Here is a 20,454-nt window from a genome sequence, read left to right on the forward strand (position 1 = left end):
GCCACAGAGGCAGAAAGGTACTAAAGGCAGAGGGAATAGCATATACAAAGGCCTTTGGGGGTGCTGGGGTAGCTTAGTTGGTTAAGCATCCAACTTTGGCTCAGGTGATGATCTCAGGGTTCATGAGTTCAAGCCCTGCATCAGGCTCTGTGCTTATAGCTCAGAGCATAGAGCCTGCTTCAGATTCTGTGTCTCCCTCTCTTTCTGCCCCTTCTCATTCACACTCTGTGTCTCTCACTCTCAAAAATAAATAAACATTTTAAAAAACAACAAAAAACAAAGGCCTTTGGACAAGAATGAGTATAATCTGAGAGATTATAAGACGCTGTTGAACAATAAAAGACAAAATCCCTGTCCTTAAAAGAGTTCACACTTGGGGCGCCTGGGTGGCGCAGTCGGTTAAGCGTCCGACTTCAGCCAGGTCACGATCTCACGGTCCGTGAGTTCGAGCCCCGCGTCAGGCTCTGGGCTGATGGCTCAGAGCCTGGAGCCTGTTTCCGATTCTGTGTCTCCCTCTCTCTCTGCCCCTCCCCCGTTCATGCTCTGTCTCTCTCTGTCCCAAAAATAAAAAAATAAATAAAAAAAAGAAAAAAAAAAAAGAGTTCACACTTAAAAATATAAAAGAACATGTTTTAAATAAACCTAAATCCAGCTCTATTAATTTATTTGTAGATAGTGAGAAGATAAAAAATAGCACTGTCAGAAATGGAAAAAGAATAATGGAAAATTACAGATTTGCGAAAGCTAAAAAAAACTTAAGGGATCCAAGAAATTCCTGCCATAGGCCTTCAGATTCTTTCCCAATCTAAGGTTGCATGATTCTAGACTCTATATAGAGCTACTCTACTTTATACAAATGCTATTTGATAATAATGTCCAAGTTGAAACAGAATTTATATGAATTAAATGTTAAATGTATATCAGAGCTTACAAAAATTAAAGATCCCTGGAGCTATCATATTAATGCAACCAATTCTCTGTGGTCCTAAATCTGCCTCTAGCTCAGGTGTCACTTTACATAAAACTTCACCTCTTTGGTCATCTGTTATCTCACTTAGTATTAAATGGAAAAAATAAAATGTATTTTATATAAATTATTTTTTCAGCTTTTAAAATGTTTATTGGACATCAACCATTCTTAATGAGGCCATATTAGAATCTATGCCAAGAAATTAAGTTTTTAAAAACACATGTATTTTTATAAACCAGAAGTAAACAATTAACTAGAGGAGCAAATGGACACATGTACACCATCAGTGACTATAGCTTAGGGCAAGCAATCTATGACATTTCCTTTCCTTACTAAGTTTAAAGTTAATTTTAAAAATGTAAACAAAAACAGAAGCAATATGTCTATGTTCTTAAAAAACACAACTTTGAGACAAAAACAGGTGTAGCTAATTAAACAATAAATTTGTCATTTTGTTTTAATTATTTTATTTTCCAATGCTCTCAAAACTTTTGAGAATGGAAAACAAGACACAATGAAGAAAAGTCAAAATGCTTCAGGCAATCCTAATACCAACACATTCTTTCCAGTCTAAAACATGTTCTCCCCTTAAGCCCCACATTACTGTCCAGATATAATCATTTCTGGACAAGAGCAATTATTCTACATTCATGTTCTTCAAAACCATCTGCTCCAGATTCAATCAACAAACATCATCTCGCCCCACACATATGGAATCTAACAATTTTATACTCTATGCTGACTATATTATTTTTGAGACTCTGCATTTAAGTCGCTTCACTGGAAGCTAATAATGAACTTAAACTGATTACAGGGCTAATGCTTTTCAGAATTACCACCTACCCTACAGACATTTAATTATGTGAAAGAGTAACATGAAACATGGCATCTGGATCTCAGATTTGAATTGTAAAAGTTGAACATAAAATTTTCTCAGGCACATGAAGACTAAAATTAACTTTAACAAAATCTATGTCTCCTTTTTTAACACATATTTTCTTCAAAATATCCAAACTACAGACAATTTCTGTTTTATCTGGAGTCTTTACTCTCCCTCAACTTAATATTAAGTATAGACAAGGTGATAAGTATCACTTGATATATCACTGGGAGAGTTCCATTTCTCACTGCTTGTTAATAGAAAAGAAATCAAACAAAACCCTCAAAGAAGGTATTCTTGCTTTATTTATATTTCAAGTGTTTGGTGTAATGTAAGCTGCCTGCAGAAGCCAGGTCTATTCTGAGGCCACTATCACTTTCAAAAGTTGTTTTTAAATGTAATGGCACTACAGAAGGCACACTGGTCTCAAGACCCGAATCCTGGGCCAAGATTTCCCTCACTGCTTGAGCCTTGATAGATCACATAGTCTATCCTCATCCGTGAAATAAGGAAATGTACTAAATGATTTCTGAGAAGGTCTAGTTCTAAAATGTCAGGATTAATTCACTTCACTAGTCCCAGGTTTAACAAACTTTCCTGAAAATATAGCTTTTAGTTCCAAATTTTTAGTGTCAAATTATTCACTTACTTGGCTTACCAAGCTTATTAAAATGCTGACTTAAAAAAAGGGGGGGGGGAGGGGCACCTGGGTGGCTCAGTCAATTGGGCATCCAACTTCGGCTCAGGTCATGATCTCATGGCTTGTGAGTTTGAGCCCCACGTTGGGCTCTGTGCTGACAGCTTGGAGCCTGAAGTCTGCTTTGGATTCTATGTGTCCCTCTCTCTCTGCCCCTCGCCATTCACACTCTGTCTCTCTCTCTCCTTCAGATATAAATAAACATTAAAAAAAAAAAAAAAAGATAGTTGACTAGAGTACAATTCTTCTGCCAAGACAAGTTGAAGATCTATGGCTTGGTAGACTAGAGCAAGGCCCAGATCAGAAAGAAGGAACCAGGAAGATAATGATGGAATATAACCTGATCTGGTTTTGACCTGAGGAGGAAAAGAGGGCACAGATGTGGCAAAGGCAGAGGGCAGGCCTACTATTATCATCCCTTTTTTACGGAAGGTACAAAACTCTAAATAATAACATTAAAATTGAAAAAGTAATTCACAAGGACTATCTCTGTTCCCTCAACTTTCAATCACCCCTCAATTTATTGCAGTCTAGGAGCTAGCAATAGGATCCTACTAGAACTACTCTCTTCTAAGGCCATGAAGACTTCCCAGGTAAGAAACTAAGCAACTGATGTCACTCTGGTCAGTCTCTAATACTGTTGTGTTCCTAGCTCCACTACTTATCCCCTGTATGATCTTGTGAGCGTTCCTTAAGCTCTCAGACCTAAGTCTCCTCACCTATAAAACGAAGATAACTTTGTAAGGGATGCAGTGAGTAAAACATGCATTAATACATGTAAGGCACTTCAAACAATGGCTGACACAATGGATTATTGGTAACTAATACAACACTATTTCTAATTACTTCCTCTCTGAAATCTTCCCTTATTTGAGTCAACACTTTTTCAGTTCTCTTTCCAATTCTCTAGCCACTTGCCAGTCCCTGCTCTCTCTTCATTATCATTCTAAAACCTCCCTGATGAATCACAAATACCCAACACACTGTACTGTAATTACCTATTACTCTGCAGTACTTCCTTAGGCATCTTGAGCCCTAAGAAGAGAGGGCCCAGGTCTGCCTTGTTCACTGGGGCAGCCCCAGCACCCAGTGCAGTGTATGGCTCAATAAATAAATAAATGAATGAACTCCAGTCACTCTAAGCGATTTCATTCATTTCAATGGCTTCAGTCACCATCTAATTGCTGACAACTCCCAAATCTAACCAAGGCTCTCTTCATCTCCAAAACCTACAATTCAAATCCTGCACCTCAGACAATGTAAATATAACAAAGGATGGAGGACCCAGTGAGCAGGAGATGATATCACAATAGTCTAGATAAGAGCAATGGAAACAGCTGTTTTGTTTTTTTTTTAAAGCTCAAATTCTGAATAAATTTTGAAAATCAAGCTTACAGGATCTGACAAAGAAAGAGTAAAATAAATAAATAATAACTCTTAGAAATATCTTATTTAGATAGACTTATTTCACTTTTGTGATTGCTTTAATTAGGAAGAAAAACTTTCCTCAAGTTTCCTACTTTTATACTCTTGGCAAGACAATTAAGAAAACTTTCCACTAGTGAAGTATTTGGTATACATCACTGAGAATTTAAATAGAATCAAAACTACCACCTGTTTTTCTGAAACAAACCATTCAGCTCCAGTCCTTTCAAATAAAAAGCAAAAGTAATATTAAGATATTCAATTCACTGACCAACAACAAAAAAATCCATCTTTTATATAAAATCCACAGTATTTATGCAGTAGTTTTTCCCAGCATCACAAGTAAAACTATCATTAAATATCAGAATTACAAAACATAAGAGAAAATTCATTGTTTCATGAGATTTTGTACCGCATAATTACTTATTTATCCAGCTACAATAATAAAGACATGATCCATTACAAAATGCATTAATGATAATGATAATTGTAATATACAGTACATCGACTTAATTTTGTTGCTCTACTACTGGCCTGCAGCAGACTCACACGCTGGGCAGGGAGGGGAGGGAAGAGATTGTGACTCTGCCTATGTATGATATGAAAGCTCCCAAATTCAGCAAGGAAATCTGGCAGGGAGGGGACCCAAAACAAGCTCTAACACACTATCTCTAGTTTACATTTCTTTTTTTTTTTTTTTTTTTAATGTTTATTTATTTTGAGAGAGAGAAACAGAGCATGAGCAGGGAGGGGCAGAGAGAGAGGGAGACACAGAATCTGAAACAGGCTCCAGGCTCTGAGCTGTCAGCACAGAGCTGCTCGAACCCACGAACCACGAGATCATGACCTGAGCTGAAGTAGGATGCTTAACTGACTGAGCTTCCCAGGCGCCCCTCTAGTTTACATTTGTTATTGATGGGCAAGACATTTACTGATCCAAATTCAGGAAAAACTACTTCTCTTTCAAGGTAAAGGATTCTGCCAGATTTCCCTAACATCTCTTGTATTAGGATAACCAAGAATATTTCATAAAACACCAGTATTGCTAAAACCCAAATAATCTTCTATCAGAGAAATGCACACACACAAAATATGAGTTGTTTGTTTTTTTTTTTTTTTAAAGAGAGAAAGCAACACTTAACTAAGGGTCTGTAAAATCATAACTACGGCAGCCAGACCACATTTTTTTTTTTTTTTTTTTTTTTTTTTCAACGTTTTTTATTTATTTTTGGGACAGAGAGAGACAAAGCATGAACGGGGGAGGGGCAGAGAGAGAGGGAGACACAGAATCCGAAACAGGCTCCAGGCTCCGAGCTGTCAGCACAGAGCCCGACGCGGGGCTCGAACTCACGGACCGCGAGATCGTGACCTGGCTGAAGTCGGCCGCTTAACCGACTGCGCCACCCAGGCGCCCCAACACATTTTTAAACCTCATAAGAACACTTAAAAAAAATATATCCTGGTTAGCAGGTGAGAAAACAATTCAAGAAATTAAATGGGTAGTGTAGCATCTGAATCTACAACTCACCACAAGCTTTCCACAAAACCCTATTAGCTCCCTGGACTTTATTTAAAACTACTAAATTTTTGCACAATCAATATTTTTATTCTAACTTAGACAACATTGGCAGAATTCAAAAAATGGTGGAAAATTTGAGAAAAATCCTTTTATAAGAGCTGGACTGTTACATACTTGGTGCGTAGCAGATCCTCCATAAATTGCTGTTGAAATAAGCTAGTGAAGGGTAGGAGAGGGGAGTAATAGATATAAGTATCTCAGAACTCTGGTACAAGACAGATAAAATTTTCCATCTCAAGAAAAGTTATGTTATAGTAATTAGACTCAGTGTTATTACTAGACCTACTTAAGTGTAATAATGACAAAATCATTGTTTAAATGAGAGTTTTAATTCTTCCTGTGATATTATCTTATCAAGGCCCAAATATTTGGTATGAACATGTTGAAATGATATGTAATCAACATGGATGCTAAAGATAAATTCTTAGAATGTGAAGCAAGTACTTCCTTTCACTGTAAACAAAATGACTGAGTTCACTTCTTGAAGAAATCAAGCTCTATTTATATTCACTCTCCTGAAATGGCACAGGCAGCCATAGAAGGACAAGTTTATAATAAATCCCTATATTTGGAAAACATTGTTGCTAAGCATCTTCTAACATTCAGCAGAGTTTATATAATTCATGTCTCTGCTACACAATTAACATTTCATGTTTTCCAAAAAAGTGTGGTATGCTGATCTATGTTGTTAATTTAAAACACTGTAAATTTTGAGGGAATTAATAAAAGGCTAATGCAACTAATTAATTAGAAAGGCAGCCTAATCCTAGGAAAAATACAAACATAGACATTAAATGTCAGGATGTGTCAGAGTTGAGCTTGTAAACAACTTGTCCACTTGAGATAAAACATTTCAAAATGCAGCTGCTCTTTGCTTAAAAAGGTGAGCTACAAAACATTAGGCTTTTGGACAAGTCACAACATATCAAACCACACTCTAGCTCAAAAGTTAATTATAAAAAATATATATAACATTTGAAAATAAGTTTCACACCCAGTCCTCAACATTAAACATTATATCTGCTCAGATAAAAGATCGAAGTGTTGAAAGCAACACTACTGTAGTATTTCCAACTTTCATATTCATTATGGAGACAAAGTTAAAAGATATAGAAAATATTTAATAACACTGGAGTAAAAGAGTAGAACAATTGAGATAAACATATTTTACAAGATGTAGTATCACTCTTACAAACTATGGAATAGCTTATAAACCTATCCTGGAAAAGTATGCACATCTCAATATTCTATAGGGACTTAGATCTTTTGTATTAACATCCCACAAACAATAACCTTTAGATTACAAAAACAATGGGAAACATAATCCACTTAGGTTACATGAAATTCCGAATCATTTTAATGTATGCTATTATTAGACATCTGTGCACCACTCTTTGTTAAAATTGGCAAGGATTCCCTGACTAGAAGGCAGTCCAGGAAGAAGGAAAACCATCAGACAGCCAATGCCCAAAAAACGCAAATACACAGGTCCACAAATCTTAAGCAAGCAAACATTCTAGGAAAAACATACGTATTTTTATTTGTATTCTTAACTGTTAATTCTTAACTGTTAATTCTTAACTGTTTCCTTATTTGTCACTTTTCTTTCAGAATTGTCATTTTTAAGTTTTATTCAGAACCATTATACATACCTACAAGACAAATTTGGACACTTATTTTCTCCTAGAGTGAGAGTTATTGATACAGTTTGGAATAGTACGTTACTATCATATAAAAACTGTGGGAAAAATCCAACACCATCAGAGGTAGTCAGAGATTTACAGTCTCTAAATTTATCCAGTTATTTAACCAGTTACAGAGAATCTCAAAAAGTCAGAGAGTTGGTGGATTAAGATCAGTTCTTCTCAAATGGTAGCCCTTGGACTCACAGCAATGATATCACCTACAACTTGATAGAAATGCAAATTCTTGGGTCCCACCTGGACCTAATGAACTAGTAGGATAGGGCCCAGAAGTGTGTTTTAACAAACTCTACACACGATTCTTACACAGGTTTAAAGTGGAGAACCACTCGCCTAAATGATTCAGAATACTTGCTCACAGGCAACTACAAAACTGGCTGCTTCAAAATCAGTTGGGAAACATAAATACTGGCTCCAGTTCTCCACTTCCCTTAATTAAATGTGAAGAGGGAATGTGTGTGTGTAGCTCCCCAGGTGAACCTGATGCATAATGAGGCTTAAGAACCAATGTCCTAAGTCAGAGGCTTTTAAAATGTAGTCCCCAGACCAACAGCATCAGCTGGGAACTTGTGAGAATTCACAGGCACTGGCCAGGACTGAATCAGAAACTCTGGGAGTGGGGCACACCCACCAATTTTTACTAAGTTCTCCAAGTGATTTTGATATATAATAAAATCTGAGAACCTCTGCTCCAAGTGATCCGTCCTGAAGTGGGGACATATGAAATGTATATGGATTTCATGGAAAAGAATACATAATAGAAAGAGACAAAATTAACTATGTACTCATGAATACATCTCCTGGAGCTAGACTCTCTCACTGTTCTCACAAATCTGGAAGTTAAAGTGCCTTACTTCCCAGCTATGCCAGTGGACATTCTCAAGCTCTCCACTTAAGCACAGTACAACTGGTAAATAATGAAAATGCCTCCTGAAAAGCACAGGTTTTAAATAAAATATAAAGTCCATAGCCAGAGCCACAGCTAAGAAAGCTTGTCAGTGGGAAGTCAAAAATGGACTGGAAATTTCAAGAAAATAGCAGCAGTTATTTAAGGATTCACAGAACACTTTTTTTACTGCTACTTATAAAGGTAGCAATAACCACATGGAGTTGTTTCCTCAGCACAGACAGGGATTTCTGAAGGCAATAGAGGAGACGGGGCGATGAATCTCACAGGTGTTTAAAAACAAAACTGATTCAACTATCAGGTTAATAAACATTTTTATTACTCAAGGGGAGTGGGGTGGTGATTAACTCTCATTAAGTCTCCCAGCTTTCACATACTCTTATCAGATCAAATACTTACTGAGCACTTACTATGTACCAGCAATTATTAACACTACCTCCAAATATTAAGGTATTATCTTGATTCTTTTTTAAAAAAACAGTGATTCTAGGGGGTACCTGGATAGCTCAGTCGGTTGGGCATCTGACTTCAGCTCAGGTCAAAATCTCACAGTTCATGGGTTTGAGCCCATGGTGAGGCTCTGTGCTGACACCTCAGAGCCTGGAGCCTGCTTCGAATTCTGTGTCTCGCTCTCTCTCTGCCCCTCTCCCACTCATGCTCTGTCCCTCTCTCTCTCTCTCTCTCTCTCTCTCAAAAATAAATAAACATTAAATAAAAATTTTTATATAAAAACAGTGATTCTAACTTTGTGTATAATTTTAAAAAAAAATTTTTTTTAACCTGTATTTATTTTTGAGAGAGAGAGAGAGAGAGAGCATGAAAAGGAGAGGGAGACACAGAATCCAAAGCAGGCTCCAGGCTCTGAGGTGCCAGCACAGAGCCTGACGCGGGGCTTGAACTCACAAATTGCGAGATCATGACCTGAGCCAAAGTCGGTCACTTAACTGACTGAGCCACCTGGTTGCCCCACTTTGTGTATAATTCTAAGATCAATGTAATGATTGCAACTGCTTCTATTTGCCCAAGGAAACTACATGTTTGAAAAAAAAAAAAAAAAAAAAAAAAAGCAGTTCAAACTTCCCTAGGTAGTAGTCATTTTAAAAGACTGAAACCCATTCAAATTATTTTCTAATAACCTCTAAATTTAGGTAGGATACATTAAGTGTTCAATTCTTTTTATTTATAACTAAGTAGTTCAAATTTACCATACAGCTGGGTTTATTCTTCCTATGCTCAATATACACATTGTAATATATGGGAATACCCCTGGGTGTTCAATATGTGGGATACATTTATGCCTATTCTATAGCACTTGGAGTATAATTCTACTATTTTTAACGCTGAGTTTTAGAGTTGTTTTATCTTTCCTTCTGAGTTGTACTACTAGCCAAATTTATAATTTACTCATGCCAAATCCATAGTCAGAAATTATAAAACTGTTTCAATGAGAAAATACAGTTAACTTCACTAGTCTGCTTTGTGTCATTATTTCTAAGAACACTATCGGAGAAAGCCCCAACTAATCACTTAAGTTTCAGTTATTCAGACAAACAGGTACAAAAGAGAAGACAATGAAGGGCAGAAAGGCCAGACAGATGTATGAAGAAAGCAGTTAATGAGGCCAGGCCATATTTAGTGAGTAACTTGGTTATTTCTTTATTATTTTCCCCCTTCCTTTTTCTAATCCTTCCTATCCTTTCGTTGGTCCACCCCACCCCCCCCACCCCCATTTCTTTCTTGTTTTCCCTTTTACCTCAGGAATGTCATATTTACAAGGGCATTTAGATACCATCTACCACAACCCCCTCAATCTACAAATGGGGAAAACTAAGACTCAGATAAGGCAAAGAACTTGACCAAAGTCTGTCCAACCCTCAAAATCCATTTTCTACTATATCCCCTGCCTCTTTAGAAAAACACGTTGCAAAAACATTCTAGTACACTGTTCTTAAACCTTATTCTGCTAGGTAAGGAATGATGCTACATAACACAACATACACTAGTATTTAAGGCAGTATACACAAAACCACATATTTTCCCTACACTCTAATTATAATGCTAATCTTTTAAAAATTACTTTCTCATAAACCGATTCATTGCTAGATTGGAGGGAAAAAGATCAATACTTACAATTTGAAATTACTATTAAGTCACATTAACAGAAGTTAATATTTATTTACTGTTTGTATGTACCACATATGTCCCACATACATACATACATATGTAAATAACTTCAGGCTGGAGGCCCCTCTCTATCCCACCTTCTGACCCTTTCACAACTTTTTCATTTAAATGTATGAAACCTACATTTCATTTAAATGTAACGTCAGATCTCTCAAATCTTCTTGTCATTTTCCTGAAGTTCTTGGGGATACCACACAGCCTACAAAAGCAGATGGTCCTATTTACATCTGTATGTATGTAAATTACATTATCACAATTCCCTTTAATGTCTCAGGACACAACTTAATTTCTGGACTATTCTAACTTGTGAAATTAAAACTTAAATCATATAACCACAGCATTCCTTTCCCCACAGAAGTTACTACATTCTCCAAAGTTTTAGGAGTACATATCCCACTGTGTTAAGTAGTTGTTCACAAATCCCTTTCCTTTATCATATTGTGTGTTTCTGGACAACAAGAATCCCAGAACCTTCTAGAATGCATGAATGTATTAGAAAGTCAAAAAAAATGCTTGATAAAAGATACTGAAGAATGAATCCTCGTCGAGATGGGAAAGTCCAAAGCAATGCCTACATAGTAATTCAGACTCTTCATTATAACCTAATAGAATAAAGGAAGCAAAGTTATCCACACTGACACTTCTGCTTCTTGATCACTAGGAAATTCATTTCCATGATTACACCCACCATTTCTTGTGAAGCACAAGAAACTAGATAGAAAGGGATCTGTCCTAGACCATAATGTACCAAAAGGATGTTTAGTCTCCCCCAGTTGTGCATCCTCTATCATGGAAATTGTGACAATGATCAAATAGAATAAAAGCTGATTTTCTCCACCAAAAGTAAGATATTCAAGGACCCCTAAATAACTCTTCCAAGTTTTCTTTTCCAACCTGTTTTGTTCTATATTCTCTTCCCGGTAATATTGAGCAAGATTAGAAAGATAAAAGGACTAATGGAAGGGTCTTAAAAGCCTAATACCTTAGATTTAAGTGTGAATCAATAATGTGAAAGTAAAAGTTACCATATTTCTATACTAAAACTCTAACTAAAGTTCCAACTAAAAATTTAATTCCTTTCATTAGTATGTAAACAGGCTAAACTTTCTTTAAAATACCTTTTGAAAACGTTGGATCAGTCACAAACTGGAATGAGAGAGTACAACAAATGAAAAAATTCCTTCTAAAGTATAAAAGGACCTAGAAAACATATGCCCGCACAAGAAATGGGAATAAATTTAAGGAACCTAAGATTACTGGCACACCAGAGATGCTTTGAGGTATATGCCCAGCTTTTCGAGGTTACCAGAAAATAAACACAACCTCTTGAGACCAAAAAATAAACAAACAAAAGCAATAAAAAACTATTACATATTTTCTCAATATATTCTTATTTCAATACCTTATAAAAACTGCCCTGATTTGAATATTTTTCATAGTTAAAATTACTCTGAAAAATTACACAAATGTCAAAAGGTCTTAAGAGCTTTCAAAGTAAATACAGTTATGTCATGGTGAAGTTCTTACAGTCAAAGACTCAACTGATTAATAACAGCCCTTATACATTTTCAGACTTAAATATCACCATCACATACTCTGAGGCACAGAATTCCAGGTTTTGCTAAGTACTTTTTTGGCAATTCAAGAAATACAAAGCTTCACCATAAGGAAAATTTTGATCCTCCTGTAGGCACTTCTCCCTAATTTTCACAGCACAATATCAATAAATATTGTCATCATCAAAACTGCCATTAATGCATCTGATACTGTGTGTGTGTGTGTACATGTGTACTTAGGAAAAGTATAAAAGGATGTATGCTGTAATAGTGGTTACCTTTAGAAGATTAAGCATGATTTTTATTTGTTTTCAACAGTTTTCTGACTTATCTAGTTTTCAATATATATATAATTAGAAATGATTACCTATTTCCATTAAGATATATGACATAAATTATCAGCATGTAAATAAACCAGCTTTATGAAGCCCATCAATACAGACTCACAGTAGCAAAGCACACTCACCTGCTTCATTACACAAAGCTTTCAAGTCTGCTCCAACGTACCCATGAGCACTATTTGCCAACTGTAGCAGCTCAGCTTCAGTGAGCAAATGGGGTACAGTTCGAAGAAGTTTCTGGAGGATATCTAGCCGATCCTCAGCATTAGGAACTCCAATCTCAATCTCTTTATCAAATCGTCCAGGTCTTCGAAGTGCAGCATCTAAGGCATGAGGGCGATTTGTGGCCCCAAGGACCAACACTTGTCCTTCACTTCCTTCCTAACAAAATGAGAATAAATATCATTACTTATAAAAGTAATAAACATATTGGCACTGGCTCTGTAGATCAGATGAATCTAACTGTCCAGGCTGCTCAGTCCTACCTGTTACACTTTTATTACTCATCCCATATCTTCCTAAGTTCAGCCTAAATACTCCCTCACCTAGAAAGTTTTCCAATAATTACCTTTCCAACTATAGTAAGTGATGTCTCTCCCATTTTTAGCACCTAAGCTTCACCATCTTCATGAATGGAGGGGCAGGGAGAGAGGGAAACAGAATCCAAAGCAGGCTCCAGACTCTGAGCTGCCAGCACAGAGCCCAACACAGGGCTCAAACCTATGAATCATGAGATCATAACTGACCCGATGTCAGATGTTTAACCAACTGAGCCACCCAGGGGCCCAGGAATGAAATTTAAAACAACAAATTATAAAAAACTAACATAATGATCAGCCACCTGTGAGGTTATCCAACATTCTATTCTGATGATACAGTGTAATACAAGTTTAACTGAAACGTGATTGAAAGTAAGAAAACTCAACCTGTTCAATTGTACTGGATGTGCCAACAGAAAATGCATGGATTACAATAAAATCTATGAATTATGAATCTAGAAGATAAATACAGGCCCTTAAGCATTTTCACACTAAAACATCAGTGTCAGATGCTTCCAGTCCTGCCCATAGACAAGAACACCAGTCCAGAGTAGACTTACCCTAGCAGCAGAGAAAGCAGAATGACATAGTAATTAAGATCCTCCAACACAAAGCCTTCCATACGATTTTATACTTCCCCAAAACTCTTCTAATTATAATACAGCTCTCCATACATTTGTCTTCAAGATGAAAAGATTCAACCATAAACAAAGATATCTGGTTGGCTTAATGATGATATTCTTATTGTAAACAGACAAACTGGCATCCCAGTTTATGTATGTCTCTCATGAGTGTTGCTATTGTGAGTCAGTCCTCAAGAGCCCTGCCACCTCCAACATACTAACATCACTGAACTCTCCAATTTTAAAGATGGAGAACCAAACCTGGGATGATCACACCTAGTTATTGCACCTAGACTGAGAACGAGGTGGTCATCCAGCTTCCTCCAGGTTCAACTCTTCTCTGTTACTCTTAAAATTGTAACGCATGTTAGCAAATAACAGACACTTAAAACCCAACCTTCACATTATTTTCACATGTTTAGTTTTTACCAACAAGTAGTAAAAACCAAAAAGTTCTAACAGTCCAGTTTTGCAATGTGCAAAAGGAGGACTTGGGACTACATGATTTCTAAAATTTCTTTTGGTTCTAACATGACTCTACAAAACGAGTTATTTATGTAAAAATCCTGCATAAGAAATGTATTCTTCTGGTAAATGGCTGTCAGGAGTCTGAAAGAATTTTTCCTCATTCCTGCTTCTACATCTATGGATCTTCCTTTCACAAGCAGCACAGTGTTTATTAATTTGCAAGTGTATGCCCTATCAGAGAATCTATAGAGAGAATCTATAGAGAATCTATCATGGGTAGCTTCTTTTTAAACCCTGCACAAACAGGGGCACCTGGGTGGCTCAGTTGGTTAAGTGTCTGACTCCTGGTTTCGGTTCAGAGCATGATCTCACAATCCACGAGTTCAAGCCCCATGTCCAGCTCCACGCTGAAAGCACAGAGCCTGCTTGGGGTTTTTCTCTCCCTCTTTCTGACCTCCCCAGCTTGCGTTATATCTCTCTCTCTCTCTCTCTCTTTCTCTCTCTTCAAAAATAAATAAACATAAAAAAAATTTTTTAATTAAAAAAAATTTAAATGTTGCACATATTTTTCCATTATTCTTTATTTCCTTTCAACTGTCAAACTTAAAGCCCTAAAAGAATCAATTTGTACATGAGTATTCAAGACTTAATCATGAAATTTCTTAGTAAAATCCTCTAAAATATATCTAAATCTTCTTTACTGATTTTTGTTTCTGGTTTTTTTATTTTATTAAAATAATTTTTTTCAATGTTTATTTATTTATTTATTTAAAAAAAATTTTTTTTTAACGTTTATTTATTTTTGAGACAGAGAGAGACAGAGCATGAACGGGGGAGGGTCAGAGAGAGAGGGAGACACAGAATCTGAAACAGGCTCCAGGCTCTGGGCCATCAGCACAGAGCCCGACGTGGGGCTGGAACTCACGGACCATGAGATCATGACCTGAGCCGAAGTCGGACGCTCAACCAACTGAGCCACCCAGGCGCCCCTATGTTTATTTATTTTTGAAAAAGACAGACAGAGCACGAGTGGGGGCAGGGCAGAGACAGAGAGGGAGACAGAATCCAAAACAGGCTCCAGGCTCTGAGCTGTCAGCACAGAGCCCAACGTAGTGCTTGAACACGTGACCAGTGAGATCATGACCTGAGCCAAAGTCACAGGCTTAACCGACTGAGCCACCCAGGCACCCCGCTTCCGGTTTTTAAGTTAATATCATTTATTATAAAAGAAATCCATCATTGTATATTATTTTATACGGTAAAAAAGTATACAGTGCAGGTATACTATCCTAGAAGTTACTAAGATTTCTGCTGAAGAAAATTATTTTAGGGGTCTTTCCTCTAGTTTTTATGGCTAATATTTTTCCCTATCCTAGAATACCCCAAAACTCAGACATATTTGTTAGTTTTTGCTACTACGTACATATTATTAAGAGGCAACCCTTTCCTACACAGAATCAATACTGGTGCTATACTTACTGAACCAATACCATCCATCAGTGTTAACAGTGATGCTACCACTCTTTTTTCCACTTCATTCTGAGCCCCTTCTCTTTTAGGACAAAGTGCATCCAGCTCATCAATAAAAATAATTGATGGGTGCCTGAAAAAAAACAAGTAAAATTAATTCTTTAATATACATATGATTTTTAAATTTGATACAATCCATTCCAATTACAAAACTAAAAGGGAGTACTCTTAAATTCTTAACTGAAATGTACATGCAAAAGAATGAAATTTACACCATACACAAAAATAAATTCAAAAATGAATTAAAAACCTAAATGTGAGATGTGAAACCATAAAAACCCTAGGAGAGAGCACAGGCAGTAATTTCTCTGACATTGGCCAAAGAAGCATTTTTCTAGATATCTCTCCTAAGGCAAGGGGAAAAAAAAAAAAACCTATTGGGAATACATCAAAATAAAAAGCTTTTGCATAGCAAACTAAATAATTAATAAAACTAAAAGGCAATCCTACTAAATGGGAGAAGATACTTTCAATGACATATCCTATAAAGGGTTACTATCCAAAACATAAGAAGAACTGATATACCTCAACATCCAAAACACAAATAATCCAACTAAAAATGGGCAAAAGACATGAACATACATTTCTCCAAAGAAGGTATACAGATTGCCAACAGACACATAAAAGATGCTCAACATTACTTATGAGGAAAGTGCAAATCAAAACTACAATGAGATATCACCTCCCACTGGTCAGACTGGCTAAAATAAAAAACACAAGAAACAACAAGCGTTGGTGTGGATGTGGAGAAAAAGGAACCCTCATGCCTTATGCTGGTGGGAATGCAAACTGGTGCAGTCACTGTGGAGGTTCCTCAAAAAGTTAAAAACAGAACTACCCTACAATCCAGCAATCACACTACTGGGTATTTACCAAAAAAATACAAAAATACTCATTCAAAGGTATGTATGCACCCCTATGTTTATAGTAGCATTATTTACAATAGCCAAATTATGGAAGTAGCCCAAGTGTCCATCAATAAACGAGTGGATAAAGAAGATGTGGTATTAACACACAATGGAATATTATTCAGCCATAAAAAGAATGAGATCTTGCCATTTGCAATGACATGGATGGAGCTACAAAATATAATACTAAGTAAAATAAGTCAGTAAGAGAAAGACAAATACCATATTATTTCACTTACCCCTTGAATTTAAGAAACAAAACAAATGAGCAAAGGAAAAAAAAATAGAGTGAGAGAGGGTGAGAAAGAGGGAGACAAGCTAAAAAACAGACTTTTAAATATAGAGAACAACTGATGATTACCAGAGGGATGGGTGAAATAGGTGATGGGGATTAAGGAGGACAATCGTCCTGATGAGCAATGGGTGATATATGGAATTGCTGAATCACTATATTGTACATCTGAAACTAATATAATACTGCAAACTATACTGGAATTAAAATTAAAAATTAAAAAAAGGAAATTTAATGCATCAAATTTAGGGCTTTAATTAATAATATTAAGACAAAGGCAATAGGATGAAAAACCTTAGATTAATTGTTCTAACAGATCTGAACTCAATAAAAAGAAGACTATTGAGAATAGTCTACTACTCATGAGTCTATGCCCAAACAGAAGTTGACTGCTAATGCCCAATAAATTGTTATGATTGCAACAATTCAGAAGATGAGGCCAGAGATGTCCCTTGAAGCAGGTGTAAAGTCCAAGGAATAGAAATTCCAATAAACACTAAAAAAAGTTGGGGGAGCGGGGTGGTACCTGGGGGCTCAGTCAGTTGAGCATCCAACTTCGGCTCAGGTCATGATCTCAAGGTTTGTGGGTTCAACCCCTGCATCAGGCTCTGTGCTGACAGCTCAGAGCCTGGAGCCTGCTTGGATTCTGTGTCTCCCTCTCTCTCTGCCTCTCCCCGACTCACAGTGTCTCTCTCAAAAATAAATAAACATTAAAAAAAGAAAGAAATTCCAAATGCTCACCCTCTCTTTTTTTTTTTTAGCCTATTAAAAAAAGAACTCTCAAGATGATGAGTTCTCCCATAAAACGATGTGAATTCTCTCACAATAGAAAGCTTCAACTTCCAGGAACATAACAACAAAAACATACTACATAATAAGGTATACCACTGGTTCTCAAATTTTTAGTATTGGGACAACCAACTACTTTTTTCATCTGCTGTCTCTGGGAAAAAAACTTTAAATATGAAAGTTCCTTTGACAAGAGTAGAATTATGGTAAGTTAAAAACCAAAACAGTGGTAGAGACAGCCTTATTACAAATAACATTACATTAGACCATGTTATACACCACACTCTTACACTCATTGCGATGCAATAGGTAGCCTAAACTGAGGAATAATCAAAGCGAACTGTTTCTAAAGAGCAACATATTTGTCTCTTTGAAGCAAACTATAATAAAAAAAAAATTAAGCATAAAGGGCTACTATGATACAATCTACTAAGGCAACTAGATAAACTGGATATGCCTAAGTACTCTAGGTATTCTAAAGAAAAATCATACATTTATATGCTCAAGCAAAATCACCTGACTTACCATCTGTTTTAATTCTCCTACTTTATGTAATTCAGTAACTCACTTATCAAACTTTCAAGACAATATTAGATAAAAATACATTAAATACAACTTCATTAGATTTACAATCATTGCTAGTGCTATCGGTATTATTTTTGTACTGTTCTTTCATGCTTCATATAGTGTTAGTAAGCGTACTTTGATTACAATATCCTTGACTACTAATTACAAACATCTAAATGTAAAGAATACCGTAGAGTGGCTTCAGCAAATATCTGACGTAGCCTTGCTTCTGTCTCCCCATAGAATCTGTAACAAATAAAATACATTTAAGGACCAACTTTTAGTGTTTTTAAAGTTTCGTCTTTAAAAGTTCATCTGACTTTTCAAATATTTCCAGAATACTTAAAACTACTTTCAAAAATTATTTTCAAAACTTAATTTTTATACACAATTAAAAGCAAATTTAAAGTATTTCAACATATGAATATCCAGAGGGAATGCTATGCAGTCATTTTTTTGAAACACATTTAAGAAGTATTTAATAAAACTGTTTATTCTATTGAATTATGCACCTACTTGCTTATAATTTCAGGACCATTAATTACAGAAACATAGGCTCCTACTTCATTAGCAACAGCCCTAGCAATCATGGTCTTCCCAGTACCTGGAGGGCCATAGAGTAACACTCCTCTAGGTGGAGGAATTCCTAGAAGAAAAAGAAGACTGTATTCAACATTACTAGGTTTCTTGTGTTATCATATGATTGCAAACATGAGTTGTAAATTTACCTTGTATCACAAAACTAAAGTAAGAGTCAGACCTTCTGACCCTGCCCCTTCCCCTCAAAATGTACTAACTGGCCCAAACACTGATCTCCAGAAATGATTTTTTCTCTCTCAGTAGACCTGAGAGAGGCCAGGCACACTGGTGAAAAACTGGCTGGACATCCACAAAATTGCTATGTCCCATCCCACACAGCACAGTTCAATAATCAGAACACAAAGCTCAGATAAGAACAAGGACATCCAAAACAACCATCAATCTTAATTTTCATCCAACTAGCCACCTTAGACTATATAAAGATTACTAGCAACATGTCGATCCAAGGGTTCATTCCATATTTATATATAGACTCATGAAAAAGGAAAAGGCAGAGAAAGAGATGGTAGGCATCAAATACATGCAGAGGATCTGGGCAATTACCATACAGAGGAATCCCTGAGTTTCCTAGGAGCCAATCACTCCCTTAACCACTTGCTTAAATGCAAAGAGATCTGCACACAGCTACATTTCCTAACAAAGAAATTTTACCCAACATATTTGAATGTTTGGTTTACTTCTTTGGTCATTACAGCTCATCTAGAATGACAAGATACCAATTCTAGATCCAATATAAACAATTGTGGAAGTATGCAATTAGAAGATACAAGGCTGCAGCTAACTCACATTACAATCTAAAGAGATAAAGCATGAAAAAAAGCTCACGGTTTAACCGGCATCTCCCAAAGCAACTCACACCTCCTACCATACCTACTACTCAGGAAAAAAAAAACAAGAAAAGAAAGTGAACAATTATTATTTAAGTGGAATGAGCCAACTGCTTTTTAGTTCGAATTTAATACTTGTGGGTGCAATACACTGAAGGAATCATACCGTAACTCTTGAAAAGTTCAGGCTGCTTGAGAGGCAATTCAATTACTTCTCTAATTGTTTTCAGCTGACTATTTAAGCCTCCTATCATGTCGTAAGTTACTTTGAATTGGTTGTCTTGCTCTTCTGAATTTGTACAAATCTTTGTAAAATTCACTCTCGTTGTTGAAGAAATAAAATAAAAAGTATCAGTGTTGTGCTTTGTTCCCACATAGGCTGACTTTAGCAATCTCTCTTCATTAACAAGTTGCTCATTTCCTCCTTTGGCCAATTCAAAACTACATTTAAGTCCTATGATCTCTGCTAGTTCAAGTCCACTGTTGTCCCTAGGACTCTGTGTAACATCTGAAAAAATGTCACTAGCTTTACTTATCATTCTGTCATCTACTGGTTTGCAAGGAGTACTGCTTGATGTTGGATCCTGAGGCTCTTCCAGATCTAACTGGCTCAGCTGTAAGGCTACGTCCAGCGTACTGGTGTCTATGTTGGACTGTTCACAGGCCATTCCTTGAGCATCAGTGTCATTCTGAGGCCTTCTCAATATCATGCCATCTGTCCCTTTCACTCTCAACACTTGCAACTTGCATGGTCGTCCATAGAATGTACAATACAAAAAGTTGCCTGGTAAAACAATCTTGCCATCTAGAAAATAATTTTTTAAAAATATATGTTAGCATAACTTTTACCCATTTAATGTTTAAATAGCAATTTATTCCATCTATTAATAAACTACCTGAAAGACTAACCATATTAATAAAATAATTGCCATAAAAAAGAGACAACTTAATATTCCCATTTGATAGAGCACTATATAGAGACAGAAGGACAAGATAACTCTTTACAATCTTCCACACTCAATACATCTAGAATCCTATCAACTCGTCAACACATAGCCAGGCATTCCAT

The 20,454-nt window shown here is 36.3% G+C and overlaps 1 protein-coding gene across 4 annotated transcripts in view; it reads right to left on the reverse strand.

Annotated features, from left to right (window-relative positions):
* Window positions 1-20,454, reverse strand: part of AFG2A (AFG2 AAA ATPase homolog A) — a 364,625-nt gene that overhangs the window by 333,244 nt on the left and 10,927 nt on the right. For all 4 annotated transcript variants that reach the window (XM_058721440.1, XM_058721439.1, XM_058721442.1 and 1 more), the window contains exons 5-9: window positions 19,552-20,190; window positions 18,475-18,604; window positions 18,148-18,204; window positions 15,352-15,475; window positions 12,368-12,623 (exon numbers count right to left, since the gene is read on the reverse strand). In XM_058721440.1, coding sequence (XP_058577423.1) covers window positions 12,368-12,623; window positions 15,352-15,475; window positions 18,148-18,204; window positions 18,475-18,604; window positions 19,552-20,190 — 1,206 coding nt within the window. The remainder of the gene's footprint in view (window positions 1-12,367; window positions 12,624-15,351; window positions 15,476-18,147; window positions 18,205-18,474; window positions 18,605-19,551; window positions 20,191-20,454) is intronic.

The sequence above is a fragment of the Neofelis nebulosa genome, chromosome 3 (genome assembly GCF_028018385.1).
Source record: "Neofelis nebulosa isolate mNeoNeb1 chromosome 3, mNeoNeb1.pri, whole genome shotgun sequence".
In the NCBI taxonomy this organism is placed as follows: Eukaryota; Metazoa; Chordata; class Mammalia; order Carnivora; family Felidae; genus Neofelis; species Neofelis nebulosa.